The 19,489-nt window shown below is 51.4% G+C and overlaps 1 protein-coding gene across 1 annotated transcript in view; it reads left to right on the forward strand.

Annotated features, from left to right (window-relative positions):
- The first annotated feature begins 3,542 nt into the window (after window positions 1-3,542).
- Window positions 3,543-19,489, forward strand: part of LOC137424374 (uncharacterized) — a 44,347-nt gene continuing 28,400 nt past the window's right edge. The window contains exons 1-2 of the mRNA XM_078775394.1: window positions 3,543-3,592; window positions 8,296-11,736. Of these exons, the coding sequence (XP_078631520.1) occupies window positions 8,305-9,564 (1,260 nt within the window). The 5' untranslated portion in view covers window positions 3,543-3,592; window positions 8,296-8,304 and the 3' untranslated portion in view covers window positions 9,565-11,736. The remainder of the gene's footprint in view (window positions 3,593-8,295; window positions 11,737-19,489) is intronic.

Below are 19,489 nucleotides of genomic sequence, written 5' to 3' on the forward strand. Positions count from 1 at the left end.
CCCCGACCGCTACCCCATCCCCCACATCCAGGACTTCTCCGCCTGGTTGGCGGGCATGTCCTTCTTTTCGAAGGTGCACCTCATACGCGGCTACCATCAGGTCCCCGTCAGGCCGGAGGACATCCCGAATACGGCGGTCATCACGCCGTTCGGCCTTTTGGAATTTCTTCGGATGCCCTTCGGTTTGAAGAATTCGGCTCAGGCGTTCCAGCGCCTAATGGACAGCGTCTTGCGCGACTTGGATTTTGTCTACGTGTACCTGGACGACATCCTCGTCGCCAGCGCGTCCCGTGAAGAGCACCGACACCATCTACGCACGCTCTTCGAACGTCTGGGCCAGCATGGCCTCATCGTGAACCCCGCCAAGTGCCGGTTCGGCGTCGCCGACATCGACTTTTTGGGGCACTGCGTCACCAGGCATGGGGCCGTCCCCCTACCGGCCAAGGTGGAGGTGGTGAAGGGGTTTCCACGCCCCCGCATGATCAAGGGGCTCCAGGAGTTCCTGGGCATGGTAAACTTTTACCATCGGTTCCTGCCCCGCATCGCCCAGCTCCTGCGCCCCTTGCACGAGCCCCTCCGGGGCAAGCCGGGCAAAGGTGACATTACCTGGACCGAGCAGATGGACACGGCATTCACGGGCGCGAAGCTCGCCTTGGCTAACGCCACCATGCTCGCGCACCCGGCGCCCGATGCACCGATCGCCCTCACCACCGACGCCTCGGACTACGCGGTGGGCGCGGTACACGAGCAATGGGTGCGTGGTGCCTGGCAACCGTTGGCGTTCTTCAGCCGGCAGCTTCGCTCGCCCGAACGCCGCTATAGTACCTTCGACCGCGAGTTGCTCGGGCTTCACCTGGCGGTCAGGCACTTCCGCCATCTGCTCGAGGGCCATGCGTTCACGGCCTTCGTCGACCACAAGCCACTGGTTTTCGCGATGGGCAAGGTCGCCGAGCCGTGGTCGGCCCGGCAGCAGCGTCACCTCTCGGCCGTGTCCGAGTACACGACGGACATCCGGCACGTCGCGAGGAAGGACAACCCGGTGGCGGATTGCCTTTCCCTGTCCGTCGCCCACGCAGTCCACCTTGGCATCGACTATGCCCGGATGGCGGCGGACCAGGCCGCCGACCCCGGTGTCCAGGCCTTGCGGACCGCCATCACGGGCCTCCGCGTCACCGAGGTGCCGTTCGACGGCGCGGCCCTCTTTGCGACGTCTCCCTCGGGCGGCCTCGCCCCATCGTGCCCGCGGGCTGGCAGCGCCAGGTTTTTGACGCCATCCACGGCCTGTCCCACCCGGGCACGAAGGCCTCCCAGAGGTTGGTCGTCGACAAGTTTGTCTGGCATGGCCTCCGGAAGGCCGTCCGCGGCTGGACCAGGACATGCCTCGCGTGCCAGCGCGCGAAGGTGCACCGGCACACCCAGGCCCCATTGGCCCCGTTTACGGTGCCGACACGTAGGTTCGACCACGTGCACGTGGACCTGGTGGGACCTCTGCCACCCTCGCGGGGCTTCACCCACGTCCTCACCATGGTGGACCGCACCACCCGGTGGCCGGAAGCCGTGCCTTTGGCGGCGACGACGGCGGCGGACATCGCGCAGGCGTTCATCGCCACCTGGGTCGCCTGGTTCGGCGCCCCCTCGGACATCTCATCCGACCGCGGCCCCCAGTTCACCTCGGAGCTCTGGGGGGCGGTCGCGCGGGGGCTCAGGGTCCAGCTGCACCGAACCACGGCCTACCACCCCCAGGCCAACGGCCTGTGCGAGCGGTTCAACCGCTCGTTTAAGGCCGCGCTCCGGGCCACCCTCCGCGACGGCGGCTGGGTCGACAGGCTCCCCTGGGTCCTGCTGGGCCTCCGGACAGTGCCCAAGGACGACCTGCGCACATCCGCGGGGGAGTTGGTCTTCGGACAGCCGCTGCGGGTGCCGGGCGAGTTCCTCCCCGACCCCACGGCACCATGGTCTGTGGCGCAGGAGCGCTCCGCGCTGCAGGAGACCGCCCGGAGGTTCGCCCCGGTGCCGACGGCGCACCACGGGCACCCGCCTCCGCACGTCGCCCCGGAGCTTCGCACCGCGGAGTACGTCTTCGTCCGGCACGACGCCCACCGGACACCACTGCGGCCCCCGTACGACGGGCCTTTCCACGTGCTGGAGACCGGGGTGAAACATTTCACCTTGGACATCGGCGGCACTCCCGACCGCGTCTCGGTGGATCGCCTCAAGCCGGCCCACCTCGAAGTGGACCACCCACCGCCGGTGGCTCGGCCCCCGTGTCGGGGCCGCCCCCCTGCGGGCGGACCCCCGGCACCGCACAGGCCCGACGGCACGCCGCCCCCCCGGTCCTGCACCCATCCCGGGTTCAACCGGAGGCATCCCTGCACCCCGGACGCCGCCAGTCGCCAGAGGGCGCTTCGGCCGGGTCATCCGGTTGCCCCGCAAACTGGCCCTCCAGGTGCGCGGGAATTCTGGGGGGGCGCGTGTGGCGGACACGAAAGCTCACTGGCGTGAGGGCATCATTCCACGCACCAAGTGGGTGGCGGCCACGCCTGAGGGGTAGGCGTGGCCGCGGGATATACACCGGGCGCGCAGCCCGGAGCGCTCCAGTGCGGATGAGTGAGCAATGAATAAAGAGCTCGATGATAACCAAAGCGTTGTGGCCTACCTTTGTTCAACGTGTGTGCTCCCGCACCACAGTATCAATGTTTGTTCCTGGTATTAAAAAACAAAATCGGGGTAATACACCTGGTAGAATAAACACTGCACCGCAACTAAAGGTATTTTAAACCAATTTCAATGGTTGCTAGAATATAGGGCAGCAGGTACAATCATACTAACTAATCATAAGATTTTAAACAAACAAACAAAAAATACATATTTTGGGGGGAACCCCCCCGCCTCCCCCACCCCCACCGCACCCCCCACTCGACCCTTTCAGGTCCAGATTTTTTTTAGGCCGTGAACGAACTTTAGTCACAACAACAAAGATAATTTGTGCCAAATTTGGTTTCAATCCCATCAGCGGTTTCGTTGAAGAAGTTGCAGGTGTTTATAGACTGATGGACGAACGACGCGCCGTCGCAGAAGCCCCCAGAACTACATTCCAGGTGAGCTAAAAATGGGGCACTGAGGGGTCTACTGGGGGGTTGCCCCCCAAAATAGGTCTTTCCTTTCTTCTCACAAACTGCACGAACAATTCCGATGGAACTTCACCACAACCTTCATCTCCCATGTTGTCCCAAAGGGAAATTAGACCTGAAGGAAGTCCACAGGTGAGGGAAGGATGCAGGTGAGTGAAGGGTGCGCGTGACAGAAGGATAAAACGAGGGAAGGATCCACGTGAGGGAGGAAAGGTGATCGTGAGACGGGAAATTTCATGTGGAAATCTTCGCTATTTGATGAGGAAATGTATCGAGCTTTTTTCCTTCACAACAATGGGCTCAATAAGATTAAGATGTGAATTCAAATTCTTTAGCAGTTATGAACAAGTTAAAGAAGAGGAAGGTTACCGGAAGTGCATGTTTGCGCGCCGATATAAATACCTTGTTAGCGGAAATGCTTTTTCTTTGTCGCCATTGATCGCGTGGTGGAGGTCGTTGAGGTGAGTTAAGATGTGCACTCGTACGCGAACCTGGGCCTGTCACACCTTGTCTATAAATCCATGGACGAATTTAATAAGTACTTGCACAACAAAGTGGAAGATGGAGGTGGATTGTCCCGTGTCCATCCGTCTCCCTAAACATGTTACCACGTGGTCCGGATATCTGCTCACGTGTCTAGTTCCGACGCGGCCTCTATGGTACACGCTGTATGTGGTACGTGCTTTGGAGCCTCCATGGTACACGTATGGTACGTGGTACGTACTTGGGATCCTAGATGGTACACGTTTGTTTGTGGTACGTGCTTGGGAGCTTCCATGGGGTACACGTTTGTGTTACGTGCTTGGGAGCTTCCATGGGGTGCACGTTTGTGTTACGTGCTTGGGAGGCTCGATGGGGTACACGTTTGTTTGTGGTACGTGCTTGGGAGCCTCCATGGGGTACACGTTTGTATGTGGTACGTGCTTGGGAACCTCCATGAGTCCATGGGGTACACGTTTGTTTGTGGTACGTGCTTGGTAACCTCCATGGTACACGTTTGTATGTGGTACGTGCTTTGGAGCCTCCATGGTACACGTTTGTATGTCGTACGTTCTTGGGAGCCTCCATGGTACACGTTTGTATGTGGTACGTGCTTTGGAGCCTCCATGGTACACGTTTGTATGTGGTACGTGCTTGGTAGGCTTGATGGTACACGTTTGTATGTAGTACGTGCTTGGGAGCCTCCATGCCATGGTACACGTTTGTTTATGTGGTACGTGCTTGGGAGCCCCCATGGTACACGTTTATGTGGTACGTGCTTGGGAGTCTCCATGGGGTACACGTTTGTATGTGGTACGAGCTTGGGAGCCTCCATGGTACACGTTTGTATGTGGTACGTGCTTGGGATCCTCCATGGTACACGTTTGTATGTGGTACGAGCTTGGGAGCCTCCATGGTACACGTTTGTATGTGGTACGTGCTTGGGATCCTCGATGTTGCACGTTTGTATGTGGTACGTGCTTGGGAGCCTCCATGGTACACGTTTGTATGTGGTACGTGCTTGGGATCCTCGATGTTACACGTTTGTATGTGGTACGTGCTTGGCAGGCTTGGTGGTACGTGCTTGGGAGCCTCCATGGGGTACACGTTTGTATGTGGTACGTGCTTGGGAGTCTCCATGGGGTACACGTTTGTATGTGGTACGTGCTTGGGAGCCTCCATGGTACACGTTTGTATGTGGTACGTGCTTGGGAGCCTCCATGGTACATTGGTACACGCTTGTATGTGGTACGTGCTTGGGAGGCTCGATGGTACACGTTTTAGGAGGCTCGATGGTACACGTTTGTATGTGGTACGTGCTTGGGATCATAGATTGTACACGTTTGTATGTGGTACGTGCTTGGGAGCCTCCATGGTACACGTTTTTGTGCTGTCTCTGATTGGCTCTAAGCCATGACCTCAGCCTGGCAGGTGAGGGGTTTGTACCCTTGGGATTGGTTTGTACCCTTGGGATTGGTTTGTACCCTTGGGATTGGTTTGTACCCTTGGGATTGGTTTGTACCCTTGGGATTGGTTTGTACCCTTGGGATTGGTTTGTACCCTTGGGATTGGTTTGTACCCTTGGGATTGGTTTGTACCCTTGGGATTGGTTTGTACCCTTGGGATTGGTTTGTACCCTTGGGATTGGTTTGTACCCTTGGGATTGGTTTGTACCCTTGGGATTGGTTTGTACCCTTGGGATTGGTTTGTAACCTTGGGATTGGTTTGTACCCTTGGGATTGGTTTGTACCCTTGGGATTGGTTTGTACCCTTGGGATTGGTTTGTACCCTTGGGATTGGTTTGCACCCTTGGGATTGGTTTGCACCCTTGGGATTGGTTTGCACCCTTGGGATTGGTTTGTACCCTTGGGATTGGGTTGTACCATTGGGATTGGGTTGTACCCTTGGGATTGGGTTGTACCATTGGGATTGGGTTGTACCATTGGGATTGGGTTGTACCCTTGGGATTGGTTTGTACCCTTGGGATTGGTTTGCACCCTTGGGATTGGTTTGCACCCTTGGGATTGGTTTGCACCCTTGGGATTGGTTTGTACCCTTGGGATTGGGTTGTACCATTGGGATTGGGTTGTACCATTGGGATTGGGTTGTACCCTTGGGATTGGGTTGTACCATTGGGATTGGGTTGTACCCTTGGGATTGGTTTGCACCCTTGGGATTGGTTTGCACCCTTGGGATTGGTTTGCACCCTTGGGATTGGTTTGCACCCTTGGGATTGGTTTGCACCCTTGGGATTGGTTTGCACCCTTGGGATTGGTTTGCACCCTTGGGATTGGTTTGCACCCTTGGGATTGGTTTGCACCCTTGGGATTGGTTTGCACCCTTGGGATTGGTTTGCACCCTTGGGATTGGTTTGCACCCTTGGGATTGGTTTGCACCCTTGGGATTGGTTTGCACCCTTGGGATTGGTTTGCACCCTTGGGACCGGTTTGCACCCTTGGGACCGGTTTGCACCCTTGGGACCGGTTTGTACCCTTGGGACCGGTTTGCACCCTTGGGACCGGTTTGCACCCTTGGGACCGGTTTGCACCCTTGGGACCGGTTTGCACCCTTGGGACCGGTTTGCACCCTTGGGACCGGTTTGCACCCTTGGGACCGGTTTGCACCCTTGGGACCGGTTTGCACCCTTGGGACCGGTTTGCACCCTTGGGACCGGTTTGCACCCTTGGGACCGGTTTGCACCCTTGGGACCGGTTTGCACCCTTGGGACCGGTTTGCACCCTTGGGACCGGTTTGCACCCTTGGGACCGGTTTGCACCCTTGGGACCGGTTTGCACCCTTGGGACCGGTTTGCACCCTTGGGACCGGTTTGCACCCTTGGGACCGGTTTGCACCCTTGGGACCGGTTTGCACCCTTGGGACCGGTTTGCACCCTTGGGACCGGTTTGCACCCTTGGGACCGGTTTGCACCCTTGGGACCGGTTTGCACCCTTGGGACCGGTTTGCACCCTTGGGACCGGTTTGCACCCTTGGGACCGGTTTGCACCCTTGGGACCGGTTTGCACCCTTGGGACCGGTTTGCACCCTTGGGACCGGTTTGCACCCTTGGGACCGGTTTGCACCCTTGGGACCGGTTTGCACCCTTGGGACCGGTTTGCACCCTTGGGACCGGTTTGCACCCTTGGGACCGGTTTGCACCCTTGGGACCGGTTTGCACCCTTGGGACCGGTTTGCACCCTTGGGACCGGTTTGCACCCTTGGGACCGGTTTGCACCCTTGGGACCGGTTTGCACCCTTGGGACCGGTTTGCACCCTTGGGACCGGTTTGCACCCTTGGGACCGGTTTGCACCCTTGGGACCGGTTTGCACCCTTGGGACCGGTTTGCACCCTTGGGACCGGTTTGCACCCTTGGGACCGGTTTGCACCCTTGGGACCGGTTTGCACCCTTGGGACCGGTTTGCACCCTTGGGACCGGTTTGCACCCTTGGGACCGGTTTGCACCCTTGGGACCGGTTTGCACCCTTGGGACCGGTTTGCACCCTTGGGACCGGTTTGCACCCTTGGGACCGGTTTGCACCCTTGGGACCGGTTTGCACCCTTGGGACCAGTTTGTACCCTTGAGACCGGTTATGTGTGTATTGTGTGAAATGGTGAATGCGTTTCCAGCTGTGGACAAACTCTGGGAAGTGTTTGAAACATCAAATTCCTGAGCAAGTTTACGTTTTCGTGCCTCCTTTATGCATCTTTCTAATCTAAGCTGAGCTTGGAAATGTTTAGTCTAATATATAAAGAACGTTTTTGTTCTTTCGTTCGGTTATGCCTTTGGGCCCTGACTATTATTGTTTGTTAATGCCTGTTAATCCCTGTCCCCCATTTTTATTGTTTACCGACTAAACATTTACTTTTAAAATCATACCTGAAGACGTCAAAGTAAACACTGTTGCAGTTGAAGGAGGTAACATGTCAGGAATACCTGCACAAACATGTGCGGATCAAAATTCACTGGATGTACAAGTATTCAGCCCCTTGTAGTCCTTGTGCCCACCGTCGAATTTTGAAGTTTGACTACCAAAAAAGAGGGCAAGTCGCCATTATATTTTTCAGTTAGAATTACATATTGCCTGTATGAAAAAATGTAATGGACATTTGAATTCGGTAGCTAAACCCATTTTGGTGGCCATTTTCGTATTTCATCAATTGTCATATTTCATATCCCATAAATTTGGCCGTAACTTTTAATCGGCTGGTCTGAGGCACATAGTGCAGCGGCATAGCAAAAATTTAAGAAGAATTGTGCATTTTGTGATGGAAGCACCAAATTTGGCACAATGATAGAATGTTATATTTAGAACATTTTCAGATATGGAACCACTTTGAAATTCACCCAAGGTCGCCGCCATATTGGATTTCAAAATGGCGGCTTTAAAAATCTGTAACCCTTAGGGGGGGTGGCGGAAACAAATCCTACAGGCACAATTATTGCCCCATTCACCCTATATCTTTTCTAACATCAGTAGACACATTACAGCGGCGATTCTGAGCTCAAGGGAACATCTAGGGGTCTGGGGAGTGAAAAATTTGAAAATTTCGGCCAAAAATACCCCTAAAAGAGGTCATTTGGTGTCAAATTTCAGGGGGGGTCGTGTATTGTCCTGTAGATAAAACATGCTGGTCCGTTGATTAACCCCTAATTAAACGACTTTTTTGTTTGTTTGCTCCATCCAGGTTTCAATCATGTCGGAGCAGTTCAAGTTAGTTCATGTTACCAAGCATGTAACTTCAACGCCAAAGACGCCACTGGACTGGGAACTCTGTGTTCTGTGTCAAGTTGATATAGGAGAGTCCCTACAGTGTCCTGCTGTCACGAAAAGAACTGATGCAGGTGCTGGATACAAGACACTTGAAGACAATCTATCAGCATTCAATAAACTAGGCAAGCTGCCACAAGACGTGGACTTGCAACGACTGGATGAAGGCCAAGGGATAGCTGCCACTCTAGCTGCCCACCAAGCCAAGTGGCACAAGTCATGCAGGGTGAAATATAACACTACCAAGCTACAGCGGGTACAGAAGATAAGTCATTCAGAGGGAAGCCCTATCCCCAGTACAATCACAGATAAGTACAAGCTTACTAGGTCTCAGGCAGCTTGTGTTGATAGCATATGTGACAATTTGTGCTTCTTCTGCCAGCAAGAGCTTGGTTTGGAGTTTCATCAAGCAGCGACATTGGAACTAGATAAACACGTTCGCAAGGCTGCAGAGTTTCTTCAGGATACCACTTTGTTAGCCCAACTGAGTGCTGGGGACATGGTCGCAAGAGAGGCCAAGTACCATAAGAAATGTTTGACATCCCTATACAACCGCGTGAGGGCAGCAAAAAAGCTTGCTGAGCAAAGCCAGAGCACGGTAGATGTCATTTCAGCAATAGTCCTTGCTGAACTGGTAACGTACATAGAGGAAACTGCTAAAGAAGAAGACACTGCTCCTGTATTCAAGATGGCAGACCTCACCAAGCTCTACACAATGAGAATGGAACAGTTCGGAGTTGTGCTGGAAACACGAGTCCATACAACCAGACTCAAGGAGCGTATCCTGGCACACTTCCCTGATCTGCAGGAGCACAGGCAGGGAAGAGATGTCCTGCTGGTGTTTCAGGAAGACATTGGCAGTGCATTAGCCAAGGCATGTCAACATGATATTGACAGTGATGTTGTGCACCTGGCACGAGCTGCAGGGATTATAAGGAAGGATATGTTCCAGTCATCTCAGCCTTTCAATGGGTCCTTCTCAAACAAATGTCAAGAAGAGTCTGTGCCACAACTGCTGCTGACAATGGTCTCCATGATTTTAGAGGGCGCAGGCATCAAAGATCAGGCATGTCAGTCATCGGCATCGGCGTCTGTGACAATAGCTCAACTTCTCAAATACAACAGTGTGAAGCAGGGAAGTGTGAAGTGTGAAGCATATTGGTGTGAAGCATATACAACAGTGTGAAGCATATTGGAATTCAAAATGGCGGCCATACCATTTGTCAGACATTTCAAATTATTGCCTTATTGAACTCAGCATGTCAACATACCCTTGTGTACAAAATTTGAGCACCACAGGTCATTTAGAACCCAAGATAGGGATTATCAACATTTCGTCTTGGCAGCCATAATGGAATTCAAGATGGCGGCCTGTCCATTGGTCAGACCTCTTGGATCCGCCAATTTTTGAACTCAGCATGTCAAAATACCCCTGTATGCAAAATTTCAAACTTTCTGCCGGATGTGAACATCTCGTGCAATTTTTGTTACATATCTGCCCCACTATATGTCATTTGGCATATTTTAAAGTAAACTAAAAGGAAATTGGTTAACTAGCTGTCGAGATAGAGAAAATGTCACAAATGTGCAATTTCAACGCAAAAATGCCCAACAAAACCTGATATCATTGCAATATATATTACATTTTTTCATATACAAGCAACATGTAAGACTAGCTGAAAAATATAGTGGCGACGTGCCCTCGTTTTTGGGAAACTTCAAAATTCGACGGTGGGCACAAGGACTATATCTATGTGAACCTTTGAAACAAGCTGTGGAACTTAGAGCAGACAAAACACTTCGCAAACTTGCAACCCAACGCCTAGATGAACGAATTCTTTCGATAACTTCACGGGACATCGTAGCGGCTGAAGCCCAATTCCACAGGACCTGTTACAGGGCATATACACGTCCACAGGCACAAAAACCTGCCCCAGATGAGAACCCTTACCAAGAAATAGAGAAAGCCGCCCTTACGTCGCTATTTGCTCATATTCGGGATGATTTGTTTTCCAACCCACGCATTGGTCCTTTCACTGAACTTACTGCGCATGTAGTATCGGTCATAAAAGCACGGGGAATCGGAGAGGTCACAGATGCGACAAGGAACCACCTTCGTAGAACTCTTGAGACTGAATTTGGAGAGTCCTTGCATTTCTTCAGTCGGTCGCCGAGTGTATGTTAGACCAGACAATTTGACGGCTGAATCAATCATGATTGACTACACACAATTGAAAAACAAACTGGATGCATACGACGAACAGCAAACATGTGCCGCAACACTAAAATAAGTGAAGCGAACGAGCTACGATACCAAATGTTCCGTAGCAGAAGCGGGGAAATCGAGTCCGGACAGCTTCCCCCATGTGAGGACACACTTCGACAACACACACTTCGAGCAAACTACCAGGCTGCGATCTGGAGACGTAGTTTGATTAACTCCCCAGACATTCCCAATCCTATCGCAGGTCATGGATGGACATCAAGTGGAAGCGGCATTCCAGTTATAAATTGGATGACAGGTTCCCCAGCTCCAGAGGTCGTGATAAGTCTCCTGTCTTGCAAGTGTGCTCGATCTTGCCGGCAATCTGACTGCACATGTATTAATCGATGCACTCAAATGAACAGGAGCCTGCAAGCTGTTGACATGCTCCAACATGGTGAATGACGAAGAAGAATTTCTACAGGTTGAAAACGTTTCGTCAGATAGCGATGATGACTGAACACACATTGTTTACATATAAAGTCTGCAAGAACATCAGAGGCCTACACATATTCATCAATCAAAGGCGTGCCTTCTAGATGGATCTACGTGGGAGATGCAGGTGGCTTGCACCAGAAGCTAGCCTTTCCAGATATTGTGCATACAACCCTTCGGCCAGATGTTATCTGGTCAACTCGGCGAAAGATCATCATCGTGATAGTTAGCAGTCCCATGGGAAGGAGGCTGCGAGGAGGCCTATGAGAGGAACAATGCCAAGTACGCTGAGCTGATGGAGATGTCAACAGAGGGGCTGGAAGACATGACTATTCCCTGTGGAGGTGGACTGTCACCTGCGCAGTCATTTTAGAGGATGTGCCAAATGCTAGGTATTCGAGGAAGGCAGAGGAGGACAGTTATACGCAGACTAGTAGAGCAAGCAGGGAGGGCGTCATGCTGGTTATGGTATCGTCGCAAAGATCCCCATTGGAAGCCGCATAAAGACAAATGGGTCGAAACGTCCAGTGACAGTTGGCAACCATCTGATGATGTCAGCGGTGAAACAACAAGGGTATTACGACGAGCAACTGGGGGCATACAACTCCCAGAAGTCAGACGATACAAGCCTGAACAGAGTACGAACAGACACCATCATCGGTAAGTGGATTATTATATCATGTATATGAAATGACTGCAATCAAACGTATATCATTCTTCACCTGAAGTAACATAAAATGGCTTTACGTTAAAATTTCTGTTTGCAAATGTCCCTATATATAACACACAACTTATAGATTTTATTCTTCATTCCGGTTTTACGGATTTGAAGAATGTTTTTTGGGTGTAAATTACCCTCGAAATGCACTGGCACAGGGAAACTCTCCACAAGCGCACAGCCTATTAATTAAATAATTAATGACGGCCAGCAATGAAACATATTCACCCTTCCCCAAGCTGGGCAAGTTGAGCATTTTTGTGTGAAAATTACACATTTTTTACATATTTTCCCAATTATCTCGACAGGTAGTGAACAAATTTCCTTTTAGTTTACTTTGAAATATGCCAAATGACATACTGAACATATCTTATGTAGGGTGCATGTGCCTCAGACCAGCCGATTAAAAGTTACGGCCAAATGTATGATATGAAAATTGATGAAATATGAAAATGGCGGCCATTTTGGAAAATGGCCGCCAAAATGGGTTTAGCTACCGAATTCAAATGTCCACATTTTTTAATACAGGCAATATGTAAGGGTAATTGAAAAATATAGTGGCGATGCCTTTTATTTTTGGTCAAATTTTATCTGGCTCATGGACTATTAGGTCAGTACTTTGTGGAAGCACATTTTGCAGCAATGGTTGCTATGGGTCTTTGGGTCGATCTGTACCAGCTTTGTGTGGTGAGATGTGGAAATGGTGAGATGTGGAAGTGGTGAGATTGTGAGATGTGGAAGTGGTGAGATTGTGAGATGTGGAAGTGGTGAGATTGTGAGATTGTGAGATGTGGAAGTGGTGAGATTGTAAGATTGTGGGATGTGGAAGTGGTGAGATTGTAAGATTGTGAAATGTGGAAGTGGTGAGATGTGGAAGTGGTGAGATTGTGAGATGTGGAAGTGGTGAGATTGTGAGATGTGGAAGTGGTGAGATGTGGAAGTGGTGAGATGTGGAAGTGGTGAGATGTGGAAGTGGTGAGATGTGGAAGTGGTGAGATGTGGAAGTGGTGAGATGTGGGATGTGGAAGGGGTGAGATGTGGGATGTCGAAGGGGTGAGATGTGGAAGTGGTGAGATGTGGAAGTGGTGAGATGTGGAAGGGGTGAGATGTGGAAGGGGTGAGATTGTGAGATGTGGAAGTGGTGAGATTGTGATGTGGAAGTGGTGAGATTGTGATGTGGAAGTGGTGAGATTGTGAGATGTGGAAGTGGTGAGATTGTGAGATGTGGAAGTGGTGAGATTGTGAGATGTGGAAGTGGTGAGATTGTGAGATGTGGAAGTGGTGAGATTGTGAGATGTGGAAGTGGTGAGATTGTGAGATGTGGAAGTGGTGAGATTGTGAGATGTGGAAGTGGTGAGATTGTGAGATGTGGAAGTGGTGAGATTGTGAGATGTGGAAGTGGTGAGATTGTGAGATGTGGAAGTGGTGAGATTGTGAGATGTGGAAGTGGTGAGATTGTGAGATGTGGAAGTGGTGAGATTGTGAGATGTGGAAGTGGTGAGATTGTGAGATGTGGAAGTGGTGAGATTGTGAGATGTGGAAGTGGTGAGATTGTGAGATGTGGAAGTGGTGAGATTGTGAGATGTGGAAGTGGTGAGATTGTGAGATGTGGAAGTGGTGAGATTGTAAGATTGTGAGATGTGGAAGTGGTGAGATTGTGAGATGTGGAAGTGGTGAGATGTGGAAGTGGTGAGATTGTGAGATGTGGAAGTGGTGAGATGTGGAAGTGGTGAGATTGTGAGATGTGGAAGTGGTGAGATGTGGAAGTGGTGAGATGTGGAAGTGGTGAGATGTGGAAGGGGTGAGATGTGGAAGGGGTGAGATGTGGAAGGGGTGAGATGTGGAAGTGGTGAGATGTGGAAGGGGTGAGATGTGGAAGGGGTGAGATGTGGAAGGGGTGAGATGTGGAAGTGGTGAGATGTGGAAGTGGTGAGATGTGGAAGTGGTGAGATGTGGAAGTGGTGAGATGTGGAAGTGGTGAGATGTGGAAGTGGTGAGATGTGGAAGTGGTGAGATGTGGAAGTGGTGAGATGTGGAAGTGGTGAGATGTGGAAGTGGTGAGATGTGGAAGTGGTGAGATGTGGAAGGGGTGAGATGTGGAAGTGGTGAGATGTGGAAGTGGTGAGATGTGGAAGTGGTGAGATGTGGAAGGGGTGAGATGAAGGGGTGAGATGTGGAAGGGGTGAGATGTGGAAGGGGTGAGATGTGGAAGGGGTGAGATGTGGAAGGGGTGAGATGTGGAAGTGGTGAGATGTGGAAGTGGTGAGATGTGGAAGTGGTGAGATGTGGAAGTGGTGAGATGTGGAAGTGGTGAGATGTGGAAGGGGTGAGATGTGGAAGGGGTGAGATGTGGAAGGGGTGAGATGTGAGATGTGGAAGGGGTGAGATGTGAGATGTGGAAGGGGTGAGATGTGGAGATGGTGAAATCTTTGCCCTTTCTTCACATGAACGTCTCTCCAGTTCTGCAGGTTTGAAGGGAATCGTCGATTGTATTTATCCAAGTTGTAAAATCTAATCATTTGTTCCTTTAATTTGTTCCAAAATTGTCAGATGCAGTTTTGAATCTTCACCAAAATCGAATCATTTCTTCCTTGTCCCATACCCAACCTGTCCACCAAATTTTGTCTGAAACCGTTCACAACTTTGAGATATACTGTGGAGAGACGGACTGACAGGGCTGAAGACATAACATAACCTCGATGCACCTTCGGTAATGGCGACATTGTAACAAAGCATATGTTGATAGGAATAATATCAACAAACAATAATAGTTGTATAATTTGGCAATAATAATGAGTCTATTATAACTCTTCCCCCCCCCCCCCCCCCCCTTACTTCACCCCCTTGAATGGGCAAAGCAGCACCTTCACCTGTGGTGCCACGGCTTTAATCTCTTGGGGGTAAAGCAAGCTGTCTGTGTTCATCCCTGCACGCCCTTCACGTGGCGGCCGTACGGTTCATGCTGCAGATATATCTACTCGATGAGGAAGGTGTCAATGTCTGACGTTTGTTTATAACTAGCAAAGAACCTGTCCTTGTGAACGGGTTAATTCCACCACTTCTGTGACTGCTAGATGCGTATGTAATTGGTAGATTGTAGCATACAAGTGTGGTTATGTGGTTTTCGGGAGTTTTATCCAAATCTTATGGATGGTCATGCTCTTTGAGGATACCAACAGGATAGGCCATGACCTATGTGCAGGTGGTCATGCTCTTATGACCTCACCCTTGCCGCACCATTATCTATATATATATATATATATCTGTGCAGCGTCTGTCCTGTGTTGTGTTATCTTGTGTTGTCTTGTCACTGAACTACTTTCTCAAACTTTTGTGAAATCGTACCAAACTTCTGGTATGCACCTATCTCCCCCGTCGGTATGTCCTAAGGGTATTTAAAAAAAAAAAAAATTGCAATTTATTTATTTTTGGGGGAATTTTTTTGGGAATTTTTTTTTTCTCAACCAATTGTTTATAAAATGTGATATCACGTATATTACAAATACATTTGTGCAAAATAATTGTTTGAATTATGATTGTTTTAAACCATGACAAAACGGCAACTCGGGTACAGTCATTTATCTATGCTAGGGCATGCCCGTACTATATATTGTGAGAAACCACCGGTGAAACCACCTGTTCTCACCCAGATCTGGTGCCCCGCCCACCGCGTGACGTGGCCTCCTTGGAGCCTCACGCGATCGGGAGGCGATTCGGCACGTGATTGGTGGAGAGTCGAGAGAGCGCGGTCGCCATCTTATGCAACGGACGCGGCTCGAAGGCTCCGAGTGGGAAATCTCAAAAGGGCTTTCCTTGAATCCTCACGACCGCCGAGTTGGGCTGGTCGATTACAGTTCGGTATTTTACGAGCGAGTAACTCCGGAAGAAAACGAGTGATTCCCGGATCTCGTAGATTGGAACCGCGAGTGATTGCTTGCTTCGTGTTGGAGCTGCTGGCCGACCGTTACTGCCGGCCTTGTGCGGTGAATTCCATCCTGTTACCCTCCGAGTCCCGGAGATCGTCGATTGGAGCCGCGAGTGATCTTACCTGCGTCCTGTTTGGAGCGTCTGTTGCCGACAGTTCCTGCAGGCTTTGTGCAGTTTATTCCATTCTGTTACCATTTATGGTTTTTGTGATCGAGCCAATAAAGCATCGTGCCTTACCCCTAGAAGGCCGATTAAAACACAATTGTGTTTATTGAGTTCTCTCTGTCCACTCCGTGGACTACTTGAAGCCCGGACATTAACGTCCGTATTCCGTGCTGGGAACCATTTCACAGCCGGGATCGCGACAAATGGGTTGCTCGTCCTAGGATCTTTCAAGTGAGAGACATTCGAATTGAGACGGGAATTCGGCATCTGCATCTTCTCTGCATCTTCTCACCAGCGGACGCCGTCTTGGAGGAACTTTCTCGCCGTAGGACGCTGTCTTGGGTGGTGCTTCACTGCAGAATAAGTGAGCCTCGGATCCCTCCAAACAACCGACAAAAAAAAAAAAACGTGAGTATTTGTACGTGGTATTTTTCTCATTGGCAATTTGATGTGCGGTGGTGATATTGTGTAGTTCGTGTCGTATTTCCCCAACAGAGCGTTGTGTTTTGTGCCTTGTCTTATGATAACTCGTAGCCAAGCTATGTCGACCAGAGAAGTGAGAGTTCAACCTGATCATGTTGACAGTCGCGTGGGTGGCGATGCGAGCGATGCAATCAGCCTTGACCCAGTCACTAAACCCGATATGTTAGGAAGCGATTCCATCATGACTAAATGCATGCGTTCGCCCTTCTGGACCGGGCTGACTCCGGTTCAACAACTTGACATGTATAACAGGGAGAATGACAGGGCAGAGGCAGAGCGTGCTGCGGCAGCAGAGAGAGAGCGTGCGGCAGCAGAGAGAGAGCGTGAGAGAGAGAGAGAGCGTGAGAGAGAGAGAGAGCGTGCTGCGGCAGCAGAGAGAGAGCATGCGGCAGCAGAGAGAGAGCGTGAGAGAGAGAGAGAGAGCGTGCGGCAGCAGCAGAGGCAGCAGCAGAAGCTGAACACGTCAGAGAGCATGAGTTGCGAATGTTGACTGAACGACCGCGGGCAGAGGGGTCTGCTGCAAGAGTCCCGGAAACTGTTCATGTTCGTTTGCCGGACTGGACGGGAGACACGAAGCCAGAAGCGTATCTGGAGATGGCGGAGAAGTTGTTGGCTGCCGGTGGCATTGATGAGAGCTTGTGGGTCGGCCATCTTGTGAGCCATCTATCTGAGAGGGCGAGGGAGGTATATGCGAGGATGGCAACCGAGGACGCAAACAAATACAGGGCATTGAAGGCCGAGATTTTGAACGCCTATGCGGTGTCCGCATGTATTTATAGGAGAAATTTTTTCAGCTGGACTCGTGAGTCCAGTCAAACCTATGAGGAACATTCGCGGGCCTTGTTGGAACAGCTGCAGAGATGGTTCAAGGGGAGCAAGGTTGAGTTACCTCAAGCGGTTGCGGAACTCCTGGTGCGTTACCGTATCGATCAACAGCTTCCGCCTGACTTAGCATTGTTTCTTGTCGACAAAGACACTGTTTCCTTGGCAGACTGCGTCAACCTTATTGATAAACATGTTTTGGCGTGCAAAATGCTGCAAGTCACGCAGTCGCGTCGTAAGACGGAGGAGTCTGCGATCAAGACCGCCCCCCGTCTGCCCGGCGGCTGGATCGAGGGGAGGGGTTCTCCGATGCCCTCCACTGGTGGCGGTCGCGAGCCGCAGACCAGGGCAGGGCCCTGGTGCGATTTCTGCAAACGCGTGGGGCACGGTGAAAACCGCTGCTTCTCTAATCCCGCTAGTCCGGCCTACCGAGGCAACCCTCCTGTTAAGTCGGAGGGAGATCAGTGGAGCTCATCCGCCGGGCCCTCGCACACGACGGTGGCATCGGTGACCGAGGTCACTGCCACCGAGGCTAATTCCATTCATCCACTGTACCAGGATTATTCAGGGACAGCCTTAGTGGGTGGCCCTGATTCGAGGCTGAAGTTTGAGGCCCAATACCTTCGGGATACTGGGGCGACACGGTGTGTTCTCCGGGCGGGGGTAGTTCCGGCCTCTCAGATGCGTTATACCGGCGAGTATACCCTCCTTCGGGGCATTGACCGGGTTCTTGGCCGGTATCCCCTTGCCCTCCTCGAGGTCCGGAGTGACATTTTTAAGGGTCCAGTGACCTGTGTGGTGGTACCCTACTACCCGATACCCGGGGTCTCCTTGCTGATTGGCAATGATGCCATGGCCAGGGAGGAGTCATTGACTCTGACCTGTGGGGGGGTCACTAGATCCCAGAGTAAACAGGCGGAGAGAGTGGCGGAGTCAGACATATCTTCACTCTGGCCCGAGGAGCCTAGCGCCTCGACTCCAGTTCCCGACGGTGACGTTGCGTCAGCTGAAGTCCACCCGAGCCTCCCGTCAAGCCACCCTCAGGTGCCGTGCTCCTCAGGGACCGCTCCCGCCATGTCGCGATTCAGCAGGAACGCTAATGCTAAGGTATATGTGGGAAACCTGGGCAATGGAGCAGCGAAAGCCGAGCTAGGGAGGGTCTTCGAACATTACGGACCACTCCGCAACGTATGGGTTGCTCGAAACCCACCTGGATTTGCAGTTGTTGAGTTTGAAGAGCCACGAGATGCTGAAGATTCGGTCAGAGCCCTTGATGGAAGGTTAATTTGCGGATCGCGTGTGTGCGTCGAGATGTCGAATGGCATGTCGCGGCGGCCTCGTTTCAGACGCCCTTTGGTCCGCAGGCCTTTCGACCCGAACGATCGATGTTACCAGTGCGGTGAAAGGGGTCATTACGCATATGACTGTTGTTCTCGACACCGGAGGAGTACCCGCCGCTCTAGGTCTCGGCCCGTTTCCTTCCTGTCAACGCTTCCCCCAACTTGAGTTTGGCCCCCTTGCCTCTCTATTGTGCTTTGTGTGAAGTGTAACTCTTGTAGGGTAGATATTAATGTGGTGTATGGTGTTAAAATTTGTGTGTGAAAAAAAAAAAAAAACCAAACTGGTTCATTGTTAACCTGTTAATGCCTGTTAATTGCCTGTGCGTTAATAATTGCGTTATTGTTGCGCTGTTGCGTTGCGTTGTATTGTTGCGTTGTTGCGTTATTGTTGTTAATAAGTGTTAATAATTGTTAATTGCGTTAATTGCCTGTTAGCGATTACCGCCATCATCTTGCCATGTGATTTGCACCTACTACAAATACTGGTTTTAAAAACGCCGTCTATTCGACGGGGTTTTTACTTAGGGGGGGAGGACTGTGAGAAACCACCGGTGAAACCACCTGTTCTCACCCAGATCTGGTGCCCCGCCCACCGCGTGACGTGGCCTCCTTGGAGCCTCACGCGATCGGGAGGCGATTCGGCACGTGATTGGTGGAGAGTCGAGAGAGCGCGGTCGCCATCTTATGCAACGGACGCGGCTCGAAGGCTCCGAGTGGGAAATCTCAAAAGGGCTTTCCTTGAATCCTCACGACCGCCGAGTTGGGCTGGTCGATTACAGTTCGGTATTTTACGAGCGAGTAACTCCGGAAGAAAACGAGTGATTCCCGGATCTCGTAGATTGGAACCGCGAGTGATTGCTTGCTTCGTGTTGGAGCTGCTGGCCGACCGTTACTGCCGGCCTTGTGCGGTGAATTCCATCCTGTTACCCTCCGAGTCCCGGAGATCGTCGATTGGAGC

Source organism: Myxine glutinosa, chromosome 4, assembly GCF_964187855.1.
Source record: "Myxine glutinosa chromosome 4, kmMyxGlut1.1, whole genome shotgun sequence".
Taxonomy (NCBI): domain Eukaryota; kingdom Metazoa; phylum Chordata; class Myxini; order Myxiniformes; family Myxinidae; genus Myxine; species Myxine glutinosa.